The 23,335-nt window shown below is 35.8% G+C and overlaps 1 protein-coding gene across 1 annotated transcript; it reads left to right on the top strand.

The window, feature by feature from the left end:
* Positions 1-2,431: 2,431 nt before the first annotated feature.
* LOC138714675 (uncharacterized) lies at positions 2,432-21,141 on the top strand. The gene is made up of 2 exons (XM_069846737.1): positions 2,432-2,637; positions 19,356-21,141. The coding sequence occupies exons 1-2, from the start codon at positions 2,518-2,520 to the stop codon at positions 20,763-20,765; spliced, it is 1,530 nt and encodes a 509-aa protein (XP_069702838.1). The 5' UTR covers positions 2,432-2,517; the 3' UTR covers positions 20,766-21,141.
* Positions 21,142-23,335: the final 2,194 nt, after the last annotated feature.

Below are 23,335 nucleotides of genomic sequence, written 5' to 3'. Positions count from 1 at the left end.
AGATGGAACCCGGAGGACTGACTGTAGGACAATTTTCTCTCTCTCACAATGTACGATCTTGAATTAGCATCCCGTAGCCTTCTGGGATCAGATTTATTAATTTTTTAATAATCTTGATTGGTGATTAAACTATGATTGATAAACTCATTTCCTTGCTCATGGAGTAACAACCAACAGTATAATAAGTTCTGACGTCTGTATTACTCTCGAAATAACACAATGAAAAGTAGGTTTGTCTACAAGACTTCAATCAATATTTCAGCGACTCGAAGAAATAATTGATCCAATCCAATATAGCGCCTATTTGTCAGCCACGGCGAACTCAGACGGTAGGCACGTTAGCCTACTTGTAACTGCTTCACAATGCAATCGTCTTAATTTGTAAAGTTTGAGAAGCTTTAAATAGCAATTAAAGAAATTCATAAAATTGGAGTTTTTATTATACAATTGCTTAGGAGAAGAGCTAAAGTTGTCGTTTCTTTACCATTATCAATGGATAACTATGTTTATATTTTATGCTAAAATACAAGATAGCGCAAAAATCAGTTTCCCCTTACGCAATAATTAAGGAGACAATATATGCTTAGATTTAGGTTTAATTCGGTTACAAGAGTTGGCATATTGATTTGTCCGTCGTCAGTCGTGAGTCAGTTATTGTTATTATTGAGTGAAATCTGTGTTCTGTTCTGTCTATGTTGCTATAGTCATGTTTGGAGTTTGTGATGTATTCTACGTAGATTGAATTATTGTTGTGTGATTGGTTATGGCTGGGATGTGTTCTTTGTAACGTGTGTGAAAAGATCTTCCAGTCTGTTCAATGTAAAAGTCATTACAATTATTGAATGATAGTTTGTAAACTACAGAAAATACTACACATGATCCATAAAATAGGATTCACTTTCCTCGTGATCTCTAATGATGGATCTCGGAAAAACTTACGTTTCTGAAAAAATGTAAGACTGTGGAACTTTTAAATCATGCTTATTTGTTTGACTTTTATTTTAGGTGTTTTGGTCAATTTGTCCAATTGCAGGAAAGTACGACAGCCATGAATTCCAACGCTCAGATCCGCTGATCAAACTTTCCTCGTGATCTCTGATGATGGATCTCGGAAAAACTTACGTTTCTGAAAAATATATAAAACTGTGAAACTTTTAAATCATGCTTATTTGTTTGACTTTTATTTTCGGTGTTTTGGTCAATTTGTCCAATTGCAGGAAAGTACGACAGCCATGAATTCCAACGCTCAGATCCGCTGATCAAACTTTCCTCGTGATTTCTGATGATGGATCTCGGAAAAACTTACGTTTCTGAAAAATATATAAAACTGTGAAACTTTTAAATCATGCTTATTTGTTTGACTTTTATTTTCGGTGTTTTGGTCGATTTGTCCAACTGCAGGAAAGTACGACAGCCATGAATTCCAACGCTCAGATCCGCTGATCAAACTTTCCTCGTGATCTCTGATGACGGATCTCGGAAAAACTTACATTTCTGAAAAATATATAAAACTGTGAAACTTTTAAATCATGCTTATTTGTTTGACTTTTATTTTCGGTGTTTTGGTCAATTTGTCCAATTGCAGGAAAGTACGACAGCCATGAATTCCAACGCTCAGATCCGCTGATCAAACTTTCCTCGTGATCTCTGATGATGGATCTCGGAAAAACTTACGTTTCTGAAAAAATATAAAACTGTGAAACTTTTAAATCATGTTTATTTGTTTGACTTTCATTTTCGGTGTTTTGGTCAATTTGTCCAATTGCAGGAAAGTACGACAGCCATGAATTCCAACGCTCAGATCCGCTGATCAAACTTTCCTCGTGATCTCTGATGATGGATCTCGGAAAAACTTACGTTTCTGAAAAATATATAAAACTGTGAAACTTTTAAATCATGCTTATTTGTTTGACTTTTATTTTCGGTCTTTTGGTCAATTTGTCTAATTGCAGGAAAGTACGACAGCCATGAATTCCAACGCTCAGATCCGCTGATCAAACTTTCCTCGTGATCTCTGATGATGGATCTCGGAAAAACTTACGTTTCTGAAAAATATATAAAACTGTGAAACTTTTAAATCATGTTTATTTGTTTGACTTTCATTTTCGGTCTTTTGGTCAATTTGTCCAATTGCAGGAAAGTATGACAGCCATGAATTCCAACGCTCAGATCCGCTGATCAAACTTCCCTCGTGATCTCTGTTAATGGATCTCGGAAAAACTTACGTTTTTGAAAAAATATATAAAACTGTGAAACTTTTAAATCATGCTTTTTGGTTGACTTTTATTTTCGGTGTTTTGGTCAATTTGTCCAATTGCAGGAAAGTACGACAGCCATGAATTCCAACGCTCAGATCCGCTGATCAAACCGCTTTTATCTAAACGCACTTGACCTATGTTGTAACATCCGCGCTGGCATTCTGTGGGATCTTCGCTCCAGCATTCGTCAATTGTTTCTGCAGAGATGACGACTCGTGCTGCTCCATATTTCTGAAGTGCTTCGCTCCAAGACGGCACTATGCGATGGCTGGGTCCCGCCACCATCATCGTGCTTGTGGGGGTGGTTCTAGCCTCTTCAGGAGAAGTCCAAGTCACCGGCATCGGTTTGTCGACGCTGCAGGATTTTCCTGTGCCTCTGGTAAGCATTTACATTAATTGAGCTTAGTCCTTGGGTGATAATCGTAAGAGAAAATGTTTCATTTATTTATTCTGGCGGAATTAAGGCCATCACGCCATCTCTTCCACTCAGCCAGAAACAACGAATACAGTTACTACAAATCTTAATATATAAAAGTGAATGTGGGTATGTATGTATGTATGTATGTATGTTCTATATACAAATCTATACGCTTTGACCGATATGTGCCAAAGTTTGCACATTTAACCTTCATAACCAGGAGAAAAACATAGGCTATATTAAAATTGTGCAAATGGACGTTAAATTAATTAAAATATAAAAAAATAAATGCGCTCAAACATTCCTGTGTAATACTAAAATGCAATCTTCTATAGTCAATTTGTTTTCCCTCGCTGTTATTTACCCATATACTCGTTTTAACATCTTTGGTCATATCGCGAGTTAATCTTTGGTTGATATCCGAAGGCCTGTGTACTATTGTTGAGACTGGTTCTATTTTTGTGAACTAGATGGCGACTGTATATGTATGACTGATTTGTTTTGAATATGATTTCGGTGATGAATGAGGCCAGTGATTTTCAGGGATGTTGTGGCCCGAATTTCCTGGAATTTGCCTTACGGTTGAGGAAAAACCCTGAAAAACCTCAACCAGGAAATTCAACCCGACCGGGAATCGAACCCGGGCCCTCTGCGTAAGAGACCAGTATATTATTGTCTGTTGTATTCAACATTGACTTTCACGAGGCCATGGAAATTATAACACGAAATTAAATAGCATTGCTGATACACATCATGAAGGCTAAAACTAGATAATTCGTGCAAGAAGTAGGCCCTATATATTGATTCGATGCTGAAACTGATCAGATAGACGAAAAGGAATCATATTTTCTTTGGGTTTTACTTTGTTCATAGTTTGATTTTTCTCTTATTTTATTTGTATTTCTGGCGGTGTCGAAGAGAAGGCCTAATGGCCTTAGGCCTTAACTACACAAATATAAATAAATAAATATATATATAAATAATTAAAAGAAATAAACATATAAATAAAAAAACTGTTGAACGTCAGGTACATGAGACATGTTTTCTTTTCGGTGTCTGATTAGAACTGTTTTATATTTTGTTAACATTGGCAGGGATTTCGCTAAGAAGTTCATCAATTCATGTAAGTGACGTTAAGTAAAGATTCATCTTACCTTAGTAAAGACAATTCGTTTTGGTTGTCTATAGTTAGGTTTCCGAGATTTCCGAAAATGTAATAACCAGTTTAATTAAAAACAGAAGCAGAAAGGAAAATCCGTGAAACACCGGGTGCTTTCAGTAAGTAAATTAATAATTAGAAAGTTTCAATATGGAAATTTCAACTAAAATTCTAAAGTGATGGCTTTTTTAGGAAAGGAACCAGTCCGTAGCAAAATACGCATCAATAATAAGATCATCGAACAAGTCAAAAATTTTAGTTATCTCGGTTACCAAATTTCATATGAAGAAGAAAAGGATTTGAATGAGAAAATTATTAAATTCAACAGAGCAATGGGGATAACTAATCATATATTCAAAAAAACCTTAGTACAAAAACACACGCGCACCAGAATTTATAAAACATTGGCCCTATACTCTGTTTTGGTAGTGAAGCTTGGACGATTCGTAATATTGATTCACAAAGATTAACGGCGGCAGAAATGAGACTTACGCGTCGTACAGCGAGATACACGACAATGGATCAAATTAGAAATTTTGACATTATGAAAGAACTGCAGATTGAACCGAATTACGGAATACCTACAGAAATACAGACAAAACTGGAGATCACATGTCATAAGAATGCCTCGTTCTAGAATTCCACGCCAAATTTTAAATTACCATTCTGTGGGCAAGAGATCCTTGGGCAGACCGTTCAAGCGTTGGCACTAGGTCCAATACATGCAAGGATAATAAAAAAATAATTAATAATTACAAAGTACAAAAAAAATATAAATGGTTCACCATATCATTACAACAAATGTGTGACACTGCAGAAATATATATATTACGAGCCTTTCATGGATATGTACGTTTTCACTATTCAAACGCAGTTTCCAGCAATTTTCCTCTTATCTGCCTAACCGTACAGTATCTACGAGTGAGTTCAACCTAGAATGATGCACATGCAGCTAGTCTACAACTTTTAATTAAAATTAACGAGTCTCAAATTAAAAAAGACAACATGTAATTTCTCTTATGTAAGCAATTAACTCCGTATGTAGATGAAATTATTGGGGATCATCAGTGTGGTTTTAGGCGTAATAGATTGACTATTGATCAGATTTTTTGTATTCGACAGATATTGGAGAAAAAATGGGAGTATAAGGGTACAGTACATCCGTTATTCATAGATTTCAAAAAGGCATATGACTCGGTTAAGAGAGGTTTTATATAATATTCTTATTGAATTTGGTATCCCCAAGAAACTAGTTTGATTAATTAAAATGTGTCTTAGTGAAACTTACAGCAGAATCCGTATAGGCCAGTTTCTATCTGATGCTTTTCCAATTCACTGCGGACTTTAGCAGGGAGATGCACTATCACCTTTACTTTTTAACTTCGCTCTAGAATATGCCATTAGGAAAGTTCAGGATGACACAGAGGGCTTGGAATTGAACTGGTTACATCAGCTTCTTGTCTATGCGGATGACGTGAATATGTTAGGAGAAAATCCACAAACGATTAGGGAAAACGCGGAAATTCTACTTGAAGCAAGTAAAGAGATAGGGTTGGAAGTAAATCCCGAAAAGACTAAGTATATGGTTATGTCGAATGGTCAGAATATTGTACGAAATGGAAATATACAAATTGGAGATTTATCCTTCGAAGAGGTGGAAAAATTCAAATATCTTGGAGCAACAGTAACAAATATAAATGACACTCGGGGGGGAAATTAAACGCAGAATAAATATGGGAAATGCCTGTTATTATTCGGTTGAGAAGCTTTTGTCATCAAGTCTGCTGTCAAAAAATCTGAAAGTCAGAATTTATAAAACAGTTATATTACCGGTTGTTCTGCATGGCTGTGAAACTTGGATTCTCACTTTGAGAGAGGAACAGAGATTGAGGGTTTCTGAGAATAAGGTTCTTAGGAAAATATTTGGGGCTAAGAGGGATGAAGTTACAGGAGAATGGAAAAAGTTACACAACGCAGAGCTGCACGCATTGCATCCTTCACCTGACATAATTAGGAACATTAAATCCATACGTTTGAGATGGGCAGGGCATTTAGCACTTATGGGCGAATCCAGAAATGCATATAGAGTGTTAGTTGGGAGGCCAGAGGGGAAAAGACCTTTGTGGAGGTCGAGACGTAGATGGGAGGGTAATATTCAAATGGATTTGAGGGAGGTGGGATATGATGTTAGAGACTGGATTAATCTTGCTCAGGATAGGGACCAATGGCGGGCTTATGTGAGGGCGGCAATGAACCTCCGGGTTCCTTAAAAGCCAGTAAGTAAGTAAGCAATTATTACTTTCGAATTATAGACCTCGCCAGAGTGGTTAGCCTCTCTGCCATTCACCATAGTGACCACGGCTCGATCGCCGTCTAGAAAGTGAAGGAATTTTAGTGGAAAAACGGAAACTAGGGTTTTTCTCAGGAATCTCTCGTCCCTCCTCACATTGTCATTCCACCAATACTACACAACCACTCTCATTCTGTGAGGTACCAAGCCAGGTCTCTACAAAAAATAAAAAGAAATGACTGAAACTTTCGCATATTCTATTTAATAAAGATTATAAATAATTATTACTTAATTATATCTACAATGAAGGATATCTTCAGGTAAAACTATTATTTGCTAAAGTCACGTATACAAATTTATTTGTAAAATTAACGTAAGTCCATCCGTCACGAAAATAGCAAAACACTGACTTCTTAATCTTATGTAAAAATTAATACGAGGGCTATTTGAAAAAAAAAAATGTTATGTTTTATTTAACGGCGCTCGCAACTACAGAGGTTATATCAGCGTCGCCGAATGTGCCGGAATTTTGTCCCGCAAGAGTTCTTTTACATGCCAGTAAATCTACTGACATGAGCCTGTCGCATTTAAGCACACTTAAATGCCATCGACCTGGCCCGGGATCGAACCCGCAACCTTGGGCATAGAAGGCCAGCGCTATACCAACTCGCCAACCAGGTCGACAGGCTATTTGAAAAGTTCACGCTCTGACAAAGAGATGGCATTGCAACCGCAACAATAATATCAAATACCTTACTATAATAATACCGGACAGCTAGCAGTTTTACGTGCGAACGACGCTGGTGCTGGTACCTACCTGCCTGTGGAGATAATCGCGAAACAAACTGTAATCAACTGCAATGTATATTGTTGCTGGTCTAGCTAATAGTTTTATTAATTAGTGCTGTGTTAAAATGTCAGGCTGTTTATAATTGTGACAATTGCAGCATTACAAATTGCTCCAAATCGTACTTCAGATTTCCGACAGATCATAAAACGTGAGTCAACAAAATTCGTTATTAGGCCTAATGCCTTTGTCTCTGTGTTGATAGAACAATAAAAATTAGCTTTTTTATTTAAGCCTAATAAATGAATAGAAGTTAAAATATATTGTAAATTTTAAGGTTTTAACAAATTAAGTTCTATTGTTGTCTACATGCCTATTATTATTACAAGCGTCAGAATACTACCATTTTTATTTTTGCAGTTGTCAGCAATGGGTATATAAAGCATTATTGTAAATTCATTCCTAATGTCAGAACTGATTTTGTCTCACTAAAGCAAAGAAAAAATATGTAACATTTAATAATTACGGAAAGTAATATGAAGTATGCAATATTCTCATAATATGCAGCTCTGATATAAGGTAATAATTTTACATTAAATACTATTCAACATTTCTTAAGTGTTTCATATATAATTCCATATTAGTAACTCACGTTTTGAACAATAGTCCGAATCCCGCTATGTTAATATTTGTATATGTGGACGTAATTCCATCCCGCTCCGCTAGATGTCAGGTCCGCGATATTTCGCACTAACGCCAATGCTACTAGTATACAGCTGTCCGGTATTATTATAGTAAGGTATTTGATAATATCACAATAATTATTGTTAACGTTCGTCTTTAATCTTATCGTGCGAGAAAAATTATAATTATTTGCTGAATAGATTTTGTGTACTTGAATTTTTATATTAGCGCGACACGACGAAGAGATGGGGCCAAAATGGAAAACATCGAACATTTTACTTACTTACTTACTTACCGGCTTTTAAGGAACCCGGAGGTTCATTGCCGCCCTCACATAAGCCCTCCATTGGTCCCTGTCCTGATCAAGATTAATCCAGTCTCTATCATCATATCTCACCTCCCTCAAATCCATTTTAATATTATCTTCCCATCTACGTCTCGGCCTCCCTAAAGATCTTTTTCCCTCCGGCCTCCCAACTAACACTCTATATGCATTTCTGAATTCGCCCATACGTGCTACATGCCCTGCCCATCTCAAACGTCTGGATTTAATGTTCCTAATTATGTCAGGTGAAGAATACAATGCGTGCAGTTCTGTGTTGTGTAACTTTCTCCATTCTCCTGTAACTTCATCCCTCTTAGCCCCAAATATTTTCCTAATAATCTTATTCTCAAACACACTTAACCTATGTTCCTCTCTCAAAGTGAGAGTCCAAGTTTCACAACCATAAAGAACAACCGGTAATATAACTGTTTTATAAATGTTAACTTTCTGATTTTTTGACAGCAGACTGGATGATCGAACATTTTACCATCACAAAATATTTCGTAAAAAGATGGATGAGTCCAACAGAAGTTAAAGCAAGTCTGCATACAACATTGGGAAAATCAGCTCCTTCATTTTTTATTGTGAAAAAAAAGGGTACTCCTATTTAAACGTGGCCGAGATAGCGTCGAAGACGAGCCAAGCAGTGGACTGGCAGTAGCAGCAGCCAGTGAGGAAATCATCGACAAAATCTACGATATGGTGTTGAAAGATCGTTCACTAAAGTACGCGAAATTAGTGAGGTAATGTTCATCTCAACTGAAAGGGTGCGTCATATCTTAGTTACTGAGTTGGCTATGTCCAGAGCCTTGTCTTTTTTCTTTCTTTTGTACCAGCGATAAAAGGAAGAAACAATTTTTGGCTATGGTTAAATATATGTTGTACGTTTAGTGTTAATGTAGTTAATCTATGAAAATATTTTTCATGCGATTTTCTCGAATTTTACTTTTCTTGCGAAAGTCTTAATTGCGCGCTAAATACGAAAAAAAATACCGGTAGTTTACTTCTTTTTTTAATTTCCTCTATTTTAAAAGCAAATAATATCTTTCGTGCAAATACTTGGAACGTACTTAAACCATTTGACTTTCCTTATGTAGATAAGTTACGAATCACTATAATTACTTTTTCCCATCAGTTAATACCTTAACCACAATATCTTGGGAATATTATTTTCGGGTTGTATGAACATTAGCAAGGGACTTTAACGGAGATAACTACATCTGATTTTTTAATAGGTTTGTGACTATAGATCAGTGGTGGGCAAAATGAACGCAACCCACAAGACAAGATTTAAATTGCAACTACATACTTGGGAGGGGTTGCACTCTACAGTGCAGTGACGGATTTACAGAGAGTTACGCCACTACACTCCTGCCTACCATATGTAATTAGAAGAGTTCATTGACGTGATATTTAATTAATCATTTTTCAAAGCAATTTCTTCGAAATTGGGATTTATATCTGTGCATGCTATTTTCAGTTGCGCAAGGAGATGAGCATCGCATAAGCGGGATCTGTGGCTGGACTTTATAAATTTCATTTTAGAAAACAGCTGTTCGCACTGGTAGGTTGATGAATACATACCGTCATTTCCCATAACTATGGTCCTGGACCACAACTATGGTCCACGATACAACCATTCAAAGATCATTGTTGAAGTAACATACACCGTTCGTAGATAGCTGCAGTGACTTGAATTCAAACTACAGTACAGCAAGAATATAGATAAACGAGGTACTACGTTATGGAGTACAAAATTTGAATAGTTGTATCGTGGACAATAGTTATGTTCCAGGACCATAGTTATGGGAAATGACGGTACTCATTATTTTTGAAGCAAACTGTCTAAGCAGTGGATATGTAGTACTGGACATCTTTTAAAGAATTTTAACCCCCAGCAGACCTTCACATTCTGCTTTCTGCTATCATTCTGCAAATTCAGTACCCCTAACTGCATTCTGGGATAACATTTTCAATTTAAACATGAAAAGGAGTGGCAAAAATATTGAAATCTTTCTCCATCCTTTGAAAATCACTGAATCTGTGTTCTTTGAACTCGTATAACAGGTGATCTATTTTAAGAATGTACATATTTAAGTTCGCGTCCTGAATATTTGTAACTGATCCTAAACGTGAGAAATGAAAGAACCGCCTTTCTTGTAAGTGTGATATCCTCTCGATTCATATGATTCTGCGAAAGACATTGTATCACTAATGAAGCTCCGAAGTACAGCAATCCAGTATAATCCGCCACGTACACGCGCAGTATTTGCATGGAGTGGGGGAAGGGGAAGGTAGGGGGTAAGTTTGATGCTTCCCTGAGGTCTGACATCACTGCGGCAATGCCGCAGGATGCCCGCCATTGCTATAAATGAAACCTGGATCCATTACTATGTAAGAGATAAAAGAACAATCGAAACATTAACGCACCTCCTACAAAGAAAGGAAAGACTGTTCAAACGGTTGGAAATGTCATGACGTCATGTTCTGAAAATTCTAAGGCGATAAATCAGGGGATAATCGCAGTTGCTAATCTACAGGAACTAAAGTTCGAATTGTTGCCGCATCCTGCCTTCTATTCGCTAGATGTGGCATCCTGGCCTTTTCCTCCTCCCAAAGCTCAAAACTTACTTGGCTAGAAAATATTTTCGTCAGATGTAGAGGTTATCACAACTGCAGAAGGCGTTTTTACAGACTCGAAGCGTCTGTTATAAGGAAAATACAGTATAAAAGCATTATAACTTTTTTTTTTTCAAAATAATTATATCTACGTAAAGATTAATTTTTGGTTCTACAGAATATATCTGTTATGGTAAGTATGAATCTTTGCAGACTGGTTTTCCTCTTTTTATTGACTTTTTTAATACATAGGTTTAAGTAGATTAACAAAAAATTAGTAAGCTACCTTACAGAGTGATTGTGCGTGCGTGCGTTTATGGGAAATCATATAAACTGAATAAGAAGAATTCTGGAATAGGACATTGGGGTGTAGACTGTTAGTAGTCTGCGCCTGGGCTTTATGGATAATAATATGCGCTCCGTGTTTCGATTCCCGTCCAAGGCAATATGTATGCGTATGTATTTGTTAACACTACAATTGGGTATACACCCGGTGGCAGTGATATATAATATACAATAATTACAATTACATGAAATAAAACAAAATATACGTAAATGAAATAAAATAAAATAAACGTAAATCTATAAATAGTAGATGCAATAAACCTAGGACTATAAATAAAAACTATTCTATAATAACGCCTACGATAAGCAAAATTAAATCTATCTTATAAGTACTTCTATTTCACCCAACTATTACCAATTTAAGTAATTACATATCACCTTAATTACTTACATACCAACTTAATTACATATCACCTTAATTTATTTACATATAAACTAAATTACATATCATCTTAATTAATTACGTATCAACTTAATTAATTATATATCAACTCAATTAATTACATGACACAACTTAAATAATTACACTGCACCTCCAATTACATTTTCAACCTTTCCTTAAATGTATTGATTTTAAGAAGACCGCTCTGAAAGATTGCAGTAGGTAAGCTGTTCCATTTACTATTGTGCGGTTAACAAAGGAAAATTTTGCCACGTCCGTTCTTTGTTTTCTACATTTGAACTTCCTAATATGATCAGTCCTTCCTATGTATGATGGTGTTGCTAATCTAGCATTGATATCGGTCCATGCTTTGTGTCCCATTTGTGCCCTAAACAATGCGGTGAGTCTGGTTTTTCGTCGCCTTGACTTGAGATGTTCCCACCCTAAGTCTTTTACTATCTCTTCGCCATGTCCCTTTCCCATTTTGACATATTTTGCTGCCTTGCGTTGGACCTTTTCTATTGAATCGATTTGGTTTTGTCTGTACGGATCCCAACCTACTGCTCCATATTCCATAATTGGACGAACAAGGGTTTTGTACGCTAATTCTTTTGACTTTCGGTTAGATTTCTTTCAATATGAACATACAGAAATCACTCGCGCTTATTAGTCACAACTGGTATATTTTTCAACTGTAATAAATCTCTTTTCAAATATTCGACAGCAACAGGGAGTAATTTCCTTTGCTTTCTGTACATTGTCATTCGAACATTGAAAAAGGCTGTCGATGTGAACGAAGTATTTTCTCTCTCACTCCTATCGTATTGTGTTGCTGCATTTCTCATTTAAGTGATATCTGTTTTACGCTTACAACTATTTCGTAAAATATGACAATCCAGTACCTGAAACGTTCGTTAGTTACAATTAGCTTTAAAAGTACAGTCCCGTGATATTTCACCACCGCTCATTATACGTATTTGTAACGTTCTCACTCTGTGCATGGCATATCTTTCTTTGTAGTCCATTTGAACCAGCCACATAACTGGTACAGTAACACCAGTGATTAACGAATTCAATTTTTCTTAGCGTTGCATTCATTTAGACCTATTGTCATAGTTATGTTAATGTTGGAGCTATAGAGCGTATTCCGAATCTCACCGGTGAGCAATCCGATGGCATCACTGTGTTCCGAATTCCACCGATGGCGTCACTGATGCTCCACCGGTGTCGCACCGGTGCCATCAACTTGCAGAGGTGGTGGCAGTCTCCATCAGCCGCCATCAGTGAATCTGATTGGTTCTTGTATAGGGCGGGAATTAGCAGACGAATGACATCGTGCGCTGTTGTGTCATGGCGGTGTGTTCTGCTTTAGTTCTGCTGTATTGTTTCTAATGAGCACAACGTAAAAACAATATGTTAATGGCTTATGAGCGAACATGTCAACGGACCAGTTACTACTACCGGTTCAAGAAATAAATTGTTTATGCTATCTTTTCTTTGAACGAGATGGCAGTACGAAAATTTCGCAAAATTTTGCTAGCGTAGCACAGACAACAACTTGTACAGTCGCCATGACAGCCATCGATCCTTCCAGCAGTTTTGTTCCTTATTTCGCTGCAACGTGACGTCATTGATGCCACCGGACCGGTGAGATTCGGAATACGCTGTTAGTTATGCCGTGATTGGCGCTTATGATAGCAGTTATAAACAATAGTTGGCGCAAACGTAATCCATCGTAATAGACATATCACAAGTGAGGGCCTCCCTGGTCATGTGGTTAGCATGGCACAGTGTTACAGCAGAGACATCACAGGACAATCAGAAAACAACAGACAAACCTTATCCTGTGGATCAGAACCGTGCACGATAGCGTTTTGCGGGCAAAGAGCAGCAAGGGCGCCCGCGTGGCAAGTTGTCAGGTATGACGTCAACTGCCATGAGACCAAGTGGAGTTGCAGTAGGTTCGTTCCAACAAGCAGTTCATGTACGGCTCCTGTACCATCTTATGCGCATGCGCTAGTTGAGCATCTGCTATGGGATTGAAACTGGACTGGACGCTGTTGGAACGCTTTCGCGGATCGTTATGTACTAAATCCAGAGATGCTATAACTGTGATCATCTTTCCTAAGAACGGGATGCATAATTATTATCGTTTCGCAGCTAATTCTAATTGCAGAAAATAGAATTTCGATCATTTTCTATAAAAAGATGACAAAAAATACGGAAGGCAAGAATTCCGATAATTCAACGTCGTGTATTGGGAGACTCTCATCTAAAAATAGTTTTTTTTATTATTATTAATGTATGTACGTTATTTATTATATTTTTAATCAAAGCTGCATGTTGAAATTGTAATTAACTGTTTCAATACCCAACTAATTTCCATTCCCTTTCTTTATGGCGAAACTTTAAATTAAATCTCTAGTTTTATTATTCGTCTGTACTGTCACTTTTCATCTTTAACCTCACTGATGTGAACAGTCGATCATGTCTTTCTTCAGTATCCAGGAGACGTTGGTGAGCTTATGCGCATGCGCGTCTTGCGTACTCTTCCGTACATGCCTCAATCCAGGACTATTTCTGACCGTTCCGAACCCGTGTCAAAAGCTTGTTGGAACGCCCGACTGCAGAACATGTTTCCGGTTCAGGACTGGTTTGGATTGTGTTGGAACGCTTTTTTTGTACTGCGCATGCTCACGATGGTTACCGACGGTTCCTGACTGCTGTTGAACGAACCTAGTGTTGACCGCTACATCAGTGACACACAAGTGTGCAGAGGAAGAAAATATCTGAACCAAGTCCAAGCGATAAGCACAAATCTACGACGCCTACTTTTAAGTGTGATTAGGAAGAAATATTCTTTACTGAATTGAAAGAAGTGAAAAATGTTTAATATGAACGAAGAGTTTAAGGCCCAATTGTATAAAACTCCCTGAATAAAGATCAACTTTGATCAAAGATCGAAAAGTGAACCGAGTTCAGACACTTCTTCTATTGTATAAAACTTTTCTGCGATCAAATTACCTTGGTTCAAATGCAATCTAAGTTCACGTGAAAAGGATTTGGCAACATCGCATAAACAGGTGAAATACGTGATGCGCGGACAGGTTTGTTCCGTGTTGCCAATGTCGCGACTTTAACTCTTTTTCAACAACAATTTCTTTTAACTTTTATATTGCTTAAATAGGGATTTAGTGACCTTTTTAGCACCCCATAGTGACAAAATTTAATATTTCTTTGTTGATAATGAGAAATCTAGCGACTTTACAACTACTTTTTGGCGACTTTCCGTACACTCTGTTGGAGACACTTGGTTTTTTTTTGTGCAATGTAAATAATGGCGGACAATAAGAAGAAGGTTGACTGTTCTCCAAATTGTTATCATGTTATGGTGTTTGATACTGCTAAACATAATAAAGCTTTATAAAACGACAATTTTCGTTTAGTAATACAGTTAATTGAAAATTTATGAATGTACCTATCATATCCATTAATAATTAATGGTTGTTATAAACATAATATAATTATAGGTTATGTTATTTGATACTGCTGAACACGATAGGGCCTTATAAAATATAAGAATGTTTGTATATTAAGGCAAGAAATTGAAAGAAACATATATAAATGTACCTATCATATCTATTAATATTAATAATAATGGATATTTTACTTGCACAATCTGTCACCTGTACATTTCAAACAGAAAATAAATAACTGAACTTGGATCATCTAACTTAATCGGAGAAATTTCTTCAGTCAAAGTTGACTTTAGTTTGAGACAAATTAATCTCAGATTAGACTTTATACAACACAAAATTCCAAGTTCAGCTGAAACAAGGATCAATTTAACCTCTGATCTAAGATTAAATGGTTTATACAATCGGGCGTAATCAGTTAAAGAAATTCAATATTGTGTTTACATACAGCAAGACTGAGCTAATTCAACATTGTCAAGGTCTAAATACGTACGCTGAACGTCATCCAATCACGAATCAGGAGCACGTGCCGCACTTCGTTTGTTTTTACATCTTCATTTGTCGTAAAGGTGGCCATACTGTTATATTGAATAAAATTATATCAATTTCAAATTACATAATACGAGGGACTATTTTTAATTGAATGTTTTCTCTGTATGTCATAAAACATACTTTCGTTCAATATTTAAGATTTCAAAAAGGGGACCCTAAAGGCAGCAAACACGAAATATTGTATGGAATAAAACTTGTCGGAAACATTTTTTGTTTCGATAAGACTACTATTTAACGAGATACAGTAAAATCCCTCGTAACCGACATCCAAATAACCGGCGATACCAAACCAACGGTACTTTTGGCTGGGCCAAAAAAGTTTAAATCTGCCACATTGCCACAGTCTGGGCCTTCAGTGTTGCCACATTAGAAGTTCGCACGAACTTTCATATTCAATGAATATTCGAACCTAAAATTAGTGTATTATTTGTGTTGCGTGATGCGATTTAATAAAGAAAATCCACACAGTTCTTATGTTTATTTAATCATGTTCGGGCCGTCAGTGTTGCCACATTAGGAAGTTCGCACGAATTTTCGTTTTCAGTGAATATTCGCACCTAAAATTAATGTATTATTTGTGTTGCGTGAAGTGTTTTAATAAATAAAATCCACACAGTTCTTATGTTTATTTAATTATGTTCGGGCCGTCAGTGTTGCCACATTAGGAAGTTCGCACGAACTTTAATTTTCAGTGAATATTCGAACCTAGAATTAGTGTATTATTTGTGTTGTGTAATGTGTTTTAATAAGGAAAATCCACACAGTTCTTATGTTTATTTAATTATGTTCGGGCCGTCAGTGTTGCCACATTAGGAAGTTCGCACGAATTTTCGTTTTCAGTAAATATTCGCACCTAAAATTAATGTATTATTTGTGTTTGTGATGTGTTTTAATAAATAAAATCCACACAGTTCTTATGTTTATTTAATTATGTTCGGGCCGTCAGTGTTGCCACATTAGGAAGTTCGCACGAACTTTAATTTTCAGTGAATATTCGAACCTAGAATTAGTGTATTATTTGTGTTGTGTAATGTGTTTTAATAAGGAATATCCACACAGTTCTTATGTTTATTTAATTATGTTCGGGCCGTCAGTGTTGCCAAATTAGGAAGTTCGCACGAATTTTCGTTTTCAGTGAATATTCGCACCTAAAATTAATGTATTATTTGTGTTTGTGATGTGTTTTAATAAATGAAATCCACACAGTTCTTATGTTTATTTAATTATGTTCGGGCCGTCAGTGTTGCCACATTAGGAAGTTCGCACGAACTTTAATTTTCAGTGAATATTCGAACCTAGAATTAGTGTATTATTTGTGTTGTGTAATGTGTTTTAATAAGGAAAATCCACACAGTTCTTATGTTTATTTAATTATGTTCGGGCCGTCAGTGTTGCCACATTAGGAAGTTCGCACGAATTTTCGTTTTCAGTGAATATTCGCACCTAAAATTAATGTATTATTTGTGTTTGTGATGTGTTTTAATAAATAAAATCCACACAGTTCTTATGTTTATTTAATTATGTTCGGGCCGTCAGTGTTGCCACATTAGGAAGTTCGCACGAACTTTAATTTTCAGTGAATATTCGAACCTAGAATTAGTGTATTATTTGTGTTGTGTAATGTGTTTTAATAAGGAAAATCCACACAGTTCTTATGTTTATTTAATTATGTTCGGGCCGTCAGTGTTGCCACATTAGGAAGTTCGCACGAATTTTCGTTTTCAGTGAATATTCGCACCTAAAATTAATGTATTATTTGTGTTTGTGATGTGTTTTAATAAATAAAATCCACACAGTTCTTATGTTTATTTAATTATGTTCGGGCCGTCAGTGTTGCCACATTAGGAAGTTCGCACGAACTTTAATTTTCAGTGAATATTCGAACCTAGAATTAGTGTATTATTTGTGTTGTGTAATGTGTTTAATAAGGAATATCCACACAGTTCTTATGTTTATTCAGTTAAGAGCAAGTGATAGAGAAATAAGCTTCACATGGCTGCAGTTTCAACATTTGGCACCATGAAATACAACTTTTTTTTTGTATATACCGGTATTTATTCAATTATCCGGCAAAATCTCGTATCCGGAACTAGCCTGGTCTCTTTGGTGCCAGACAAGAGGGATTCTACGGTATATGAGATGTAAAATAACAATGCGTTTTATATCAGTGCCGCCTCAATCAGACTAATACAATGATGTAAAAACAATGACTCTGCGTTTATTTAGAGACCATGGGGGAACTGAACTCAGATTCGAACCTGGGATCAACTTATTTTTCTTTTTTATCTCTTAGATAATTTATTTACATATTGCTCTAGATTCATTGTTTTATTTCAACCCGCAATAGAGGAGGTTTTACGTACTACAGAAATATTCATAATTCGCACTAGTTCAGTTATTTATCACTGGTTAATGAATTGCTTCCTAATGACATAACATGAGATGTATGGAATAACAATGAGATAATGTATGACAAGTTGGTACAATATTAGTGTATGCAAACAAGAATTTCAAAAATGCAATTTTTTTATACATGTTAACACCAATTATTTTTTAAAACACGAAAATTACCAAAAAAAAATTTGGTTATAGTTTTATTAGTAGTATAGATGGATAATTTCAGCGAAGCGCACTGGTATAACCAGTCATTAATAAAATTGAAATCAGATTAAAATGAATACAAGCCATATACAGACGTGGACAAATTATTAGCAAAATTGAAGATTTTTTTTATATATTTTTACAAAATATGATTCTTCAATTTAGACTTCAGTTGACATTTTTGTGTATTTCCAAATAATTAGCCAAATTGAAGATTTGTATTGTATATTTTTCAAAATGTAACTCCTCAATTTGGACTACATTTGATATTTTTACATATTTACAAATTATTAGCAAAACTGAAGGTTTTTATTGTGTATTTTTACAAAATTCGATTCTTCAATTTGGATTGCAGTTGACATTTTGGATTTTTCCAAATTATTAACAAAACTGATGATTTTTGTTTTATATTTTTACAAAATTTTACTCTTCAATGCAGTTGACATTTTTGCTAATTTACAAATTATTAGCAAAATTGAAGATTTTTATTACATATTTTTACAACTCTTAACTCTTCAATTTAAACTACAGTTGACATTTATGCATATTTCTGTCTACTGTAATGATGGAAATATGCAAAATTGTTAACTGTAGTCTAAATTGAAAAGTCAAATTTTGTAAACAGAATTATCATAACAATCGTCAATTTTGTTAATAATCTGTCCACGTCTGTACTGTAATACTCGTATATGAAAACTGAAACAGATTCACAACAATACTTCACGCCCTACTGATATACCCAAATATCATTCAGACGGGATATGACATAGATGTTAAAGCCTGTATAAATAAACCTAAGCTTTCAACAACTCGGAACACCTCTTCACCTATATTTTCTATCACACTGATGTGAATTATAATTGAGAACTGAGAAATGCAGTCTCAATGGTTATATTTTGGTTTGACAAAACAAGAGTCGCTGTGTTTATATTAACATCAAGGTTAGCGCTTATTTCGCCTACTGAGGATCGTACAGACATGGATTTTTGACAGACGTCTTCAATAAAAATATTTCTTACTCATGACATTATCAAAAAAGTTCTATATCTAATACATTTTTTGCTCGTGAAGAAAGAAATAAAAAGACATAATTGGCGAAAGCGCTTGTCACGTTTTCATTGTATAAATGACCTAATGTAATTTATTTGTATCATTCTTTAGGTTAATTAAGACAGTTATTCGAAGGATTTTTATACTGATTTTATTTACAAGATCCTTACGACAATACATTCCTTTTGAACTCCTCTACCATAACTGGAAGTCTGTAACACAGTCATGCGAACACCCTGTATAATTTGTCGTGAACCCCATGTAATGGCAAGAAATGTATTTTTCCGACGTCTATTACATACAGATTATTGTACAACATCCAGCGAAGTGTTCCAGGACTTAATATCAGTTGCCATAATATATTATTTATTTACTATTTGATGTTATATTTCTGTTGTTTTCTTTTCAGGATTATGAAAGTATGCCTACTGGAAGTACGCGAGCGAGACGTTCGCCGTTATTGAAATGGATCCTAAAGCTACTGAAGAAGGGGAAGGCGTGGTCGAGATTAAGAAAGATGAAGCTATTAAAAAAGAGCCTCAATACATCGCAGTTACCGAGAAAAACAATTCTGAAATCAGAAACACAAACGAAACATATTCACAAACCCCAAACTGCAAAGAGTAACTTGCCTAAGCCGGGTGTATTCAGAAAGCAACTTCCCAAGCCTGAAACGCCAAGGAAGCTGTTCCCGAAACCTGAAACGCCAAGGAAGGAATTTCCTAAACCTGAAGCACCAAAGAAGCAATTTTCTAAACCGGAAACGACTCCCAATAAAATAACAAAACCAGGAGGATCTCGAAGACAATCTCCAAGGTCAGAAACACCTAAAAGACCAATTTCAAGAACACAAACGCAGAATAAAGACTCTCCAGAAAAACCAAAAAGGACTTTTCCTAGACAAGCAAGGCCAAGAAAAGATCTTTCGAAACCGGAGTCGCCGAGGAAAGACATCCCAAAGCCAGAAACGACGAGAAAACAATTTTCGAAACCTGAAACATCGCGTAACAATTTAGCGAAACCAGAAACGCCGAATAAAGATATTTCAAAGCCACAAACACCTCAGAAGGAATTTACGGAACCAAAAACAACGAAAGGAGAATTTCCAAAGCCGGAAATGTCGAAGAAAGACCTTTCGAAACCGGAACCTTTGCAGGAAAAGATTCAGAAACCAGAAACGGTGAAGAAAGATTTTCCAAAACCAGAAACACAGCAGGAAAACTTTCCAAAATCAGAGACACACAAGAGTGACTTTCCGAAAGCAGAAACACCGAAGAAAGATTTCACGAACGCAGAATCATCCAATAAAGATTTTGAAAGACCAGAAATGGTAGGGAAACCCGTTTCAAGATCGGATATGCCAAAAGAAGGATTCCCGAAACCAAAAACGCAAGAGACAGATCCAGACCTAGAACCTCCAGATTTTCCAGTTTTTCCAGGTATTCCCAGAGGCCCAGTTCGATTCCGTGGAAGAACTAGGCGGCGATGGCCTAGGGCTAGGCCCACTCACAGGACTCTACCGGATCCGAAACCAGAACCCAGGCCAATACCTCAACCACCACCAAAACAACCTGAGTTGACCAAGAAGTCATTAGTGCCATCGCTGGAGGATATACCTAAACAGCTCACGTACAATCCGAAACAAGCGCCAACTGCTCCACACCAGCAAAGACACTGGCAACCACGGAGACCACAGAGACCGAAGTACAGGTCAGGAAGACCAAACCAGAAACCTCCGAGACCAAAACATCATAAACCGTCGAGGCCTTATTATAAGGGTAGACCGCCGCCGAAACCGAAAAAGCCGCCAGAAAACTAGGACACCAGCGTTCCTCAAGACTCTAGAATTTCACACTACTTGCAGGCAAGAGTAGTACAGGAGAACTACACACGGAATTTCAAGCGATTATAATTTTTCTGTTATGTTATTAACTGGAATGAATTGATTAGTTACACAATTATCTTCTCTGGTAAAGCGAAAACATTGACCCCTCAGTGATTAAATGCTCTTTCAACATTCTAGTCGAATAGATTAGTCTTGTTACATCACTTTTCTCATTTTGTTAATTTTACTTCATAATAAGCATTGCTCTTTAGACTCTTCCCCATTTCTGGACATAAATGTGCACTATTTTGTATTTTCTATAAGAATTTTGTTATGTATTTCAATAAAGCTAATTATTAAATTTAGTATACATATTTAACGTTGTTTTTCACGCTCTTTTAATTTTTAATCCAATTATTCACTAAAAAACAGTTAAAAGTACACTTTTTTACTTAGGATAACCCGAAGATTTGCACCACAGCTGAGACTTATTGTGCTTACTTTCTTTGACAGGGATGATTGTTTTAAGGTATATGTACACCCACAAAATGCAAAAAATGATGAAAAATTAGAATTTTCAAAATATAACTATTTTAGTAGAGAATTTTCTCCTCTTTAATTTGATATATGAATTTTCGATTTATGCCTTATGGTTTTTTCAGATAAATCCCATTTTCCAAGATTCTGCGTCATCAGCCACGGTCTTAATTTTGGAGTGCATTACTTTTGGAGTGATCTTCTTACCAGTCATTCCCTCGTCCAGCATTGCTTTTAAAATAAACTTATTTCTAGTCCCGAAATAGATGCATTGATATCTGGACATGATCATTAGATTCAAAAAGCTTTTTTACATAATGAAGTAATTTATAATCTTCCACTGTTAGTCATAAAACTGTAAATTTGTGTGTCAATGATGTACGTCATATTAATAAGAGTCCAAAAGTAGAAATTACAATTCTGAGGAGGATGGGCATAAACCCTGGGACAAACACCATCGCAGGATTTGTTGCATCAATGGAAATAGAGACAAAAATGCCAAAAAAAAAAATTCAACACCTGAAGTTAAAACAAGGAGGAGGTATTTGAGTGGCAGAAAGAAGCTGAAACTGGACCGACATGAAGCTGCTTAAGGGGTGACATATGATGATGGAGTCCTCTAGGCTCTGAAAGTTTGTGGTTAATTTCCTGTAAATAGTAATTTTAGAATATTTAACTCTTTCAAACATGATATCTCAGTCAAATATGGTGATACCAAGAAGATATTGGTGTCATTTTGAAGCTTGAAGTGTCCCCCAGTGCCTGACAATGAGTAAAATAACATTAATATAATTAATAATTATCTATGGATTTTACATGATTTATGCAACATAAAATATTATTGTAAGTTATATATATATGGTAATATTTAATTAATGTAAATAAAAATAAAAAATAGCTCTATGTCAGGCACTAAAGAATAGTTTTATCTATAAAACAGTGAAAAAACTGTGGCTCTATCTTAAAAACTGCATGAGCTATCATGTTCCAAGTTGCATGTCAAAATTAAAAACAAAATAATTTTTAAAAACAATTTAGACATAATTTCAAGGGATGTTCACTTCATTCTCTTTCTGGTACCATTCTCAATTGTATAAAAATTTTACAGAGCAAAATTATACAAAACAAAATTTTTTGTATGTAAAGGTGTACATATACAGTACCTTAAATGTCCGAAGGACCGTATTGCTGTGAGAATCGTGATTCACTGTTTGATGCCATCTATCAATTCAGCTACACTTCACCTAGTTCCAACGAAGTCCGTCCTCCTGGAGCTTCCTCAGATTGATTCCATCTATATTCAAGTCACGATACTACATCCTGCTATATCCTATATTGACATGAAGACCACTTTCCTGTAGGTATCATGATTCACTATTTTATACCATCTATCGATTCGACTCCGACGGAGTCAGTTACAAAAGAAAACAATTTGCGCCGAATCCATAGTTAACGCAACCCGGATAACATTCAGCTCATTAACCGCAAAACTGAAGGAGAGAGTGAAGTCCTGACTGTATCCCGTTTGCAGTGACGGATTAGTATTATAGTGAACGTCCGAGAGAGTAGAACGTTAATTTCCCGCTCTACTACACTAGTGAGCAAAATTGAAGTAACAAACTTACATTATAAGGTACAGAAAAACAGATATAATTTAATCGAAGTAAATCATTATAGGCAATATAACACTACACACTAGCGAAATGTTATTTATTAAATACAATCAGAACTTTACTGTGGTTTGTTGAATTGGTATTTGAATTTTCCCTTGCGCAAACATAAATAATACAAAACAGAAGTAGGAAAATTAATCGTCTTGATCTGAACCTTGGGCTATACGTTCAAAATGTGGAGTAATGTCTGTAACAGCTATACGCAACTGTACCGAAAGATTATCATCTGAAAGAGAGGATTTTACTTTCCATTTAGCAGCGTTCATTCTAGGATAAATTTTTCACAAACATATGTGGTGTTAAATCTTTCAGTGAGAAAGGCAGCAAAATCTTTCAGACGCTTATATTTCACTT

The sequence above is a fragment of the Periplaneta americana genome, chromosome 15 (assembly GCF_040183065.1).
Source record: "Periplaneta americana isolate PAMFEO1 chromosome 15, P.americana_PAMFEO1_priV1, whole genome shotgun sequence".
Lineage (NCBI taxonomy): Eukaryota > Metazoa > Arthropoda > Insecta > Blattodea > Blattidae > Periplaneta > Periplaneta americana.
The sequence above is the reverse complement of the archived record's forward strand: the minus strand, read 5'-3'. Positions and strand labels throughout refer to the sequence as shown.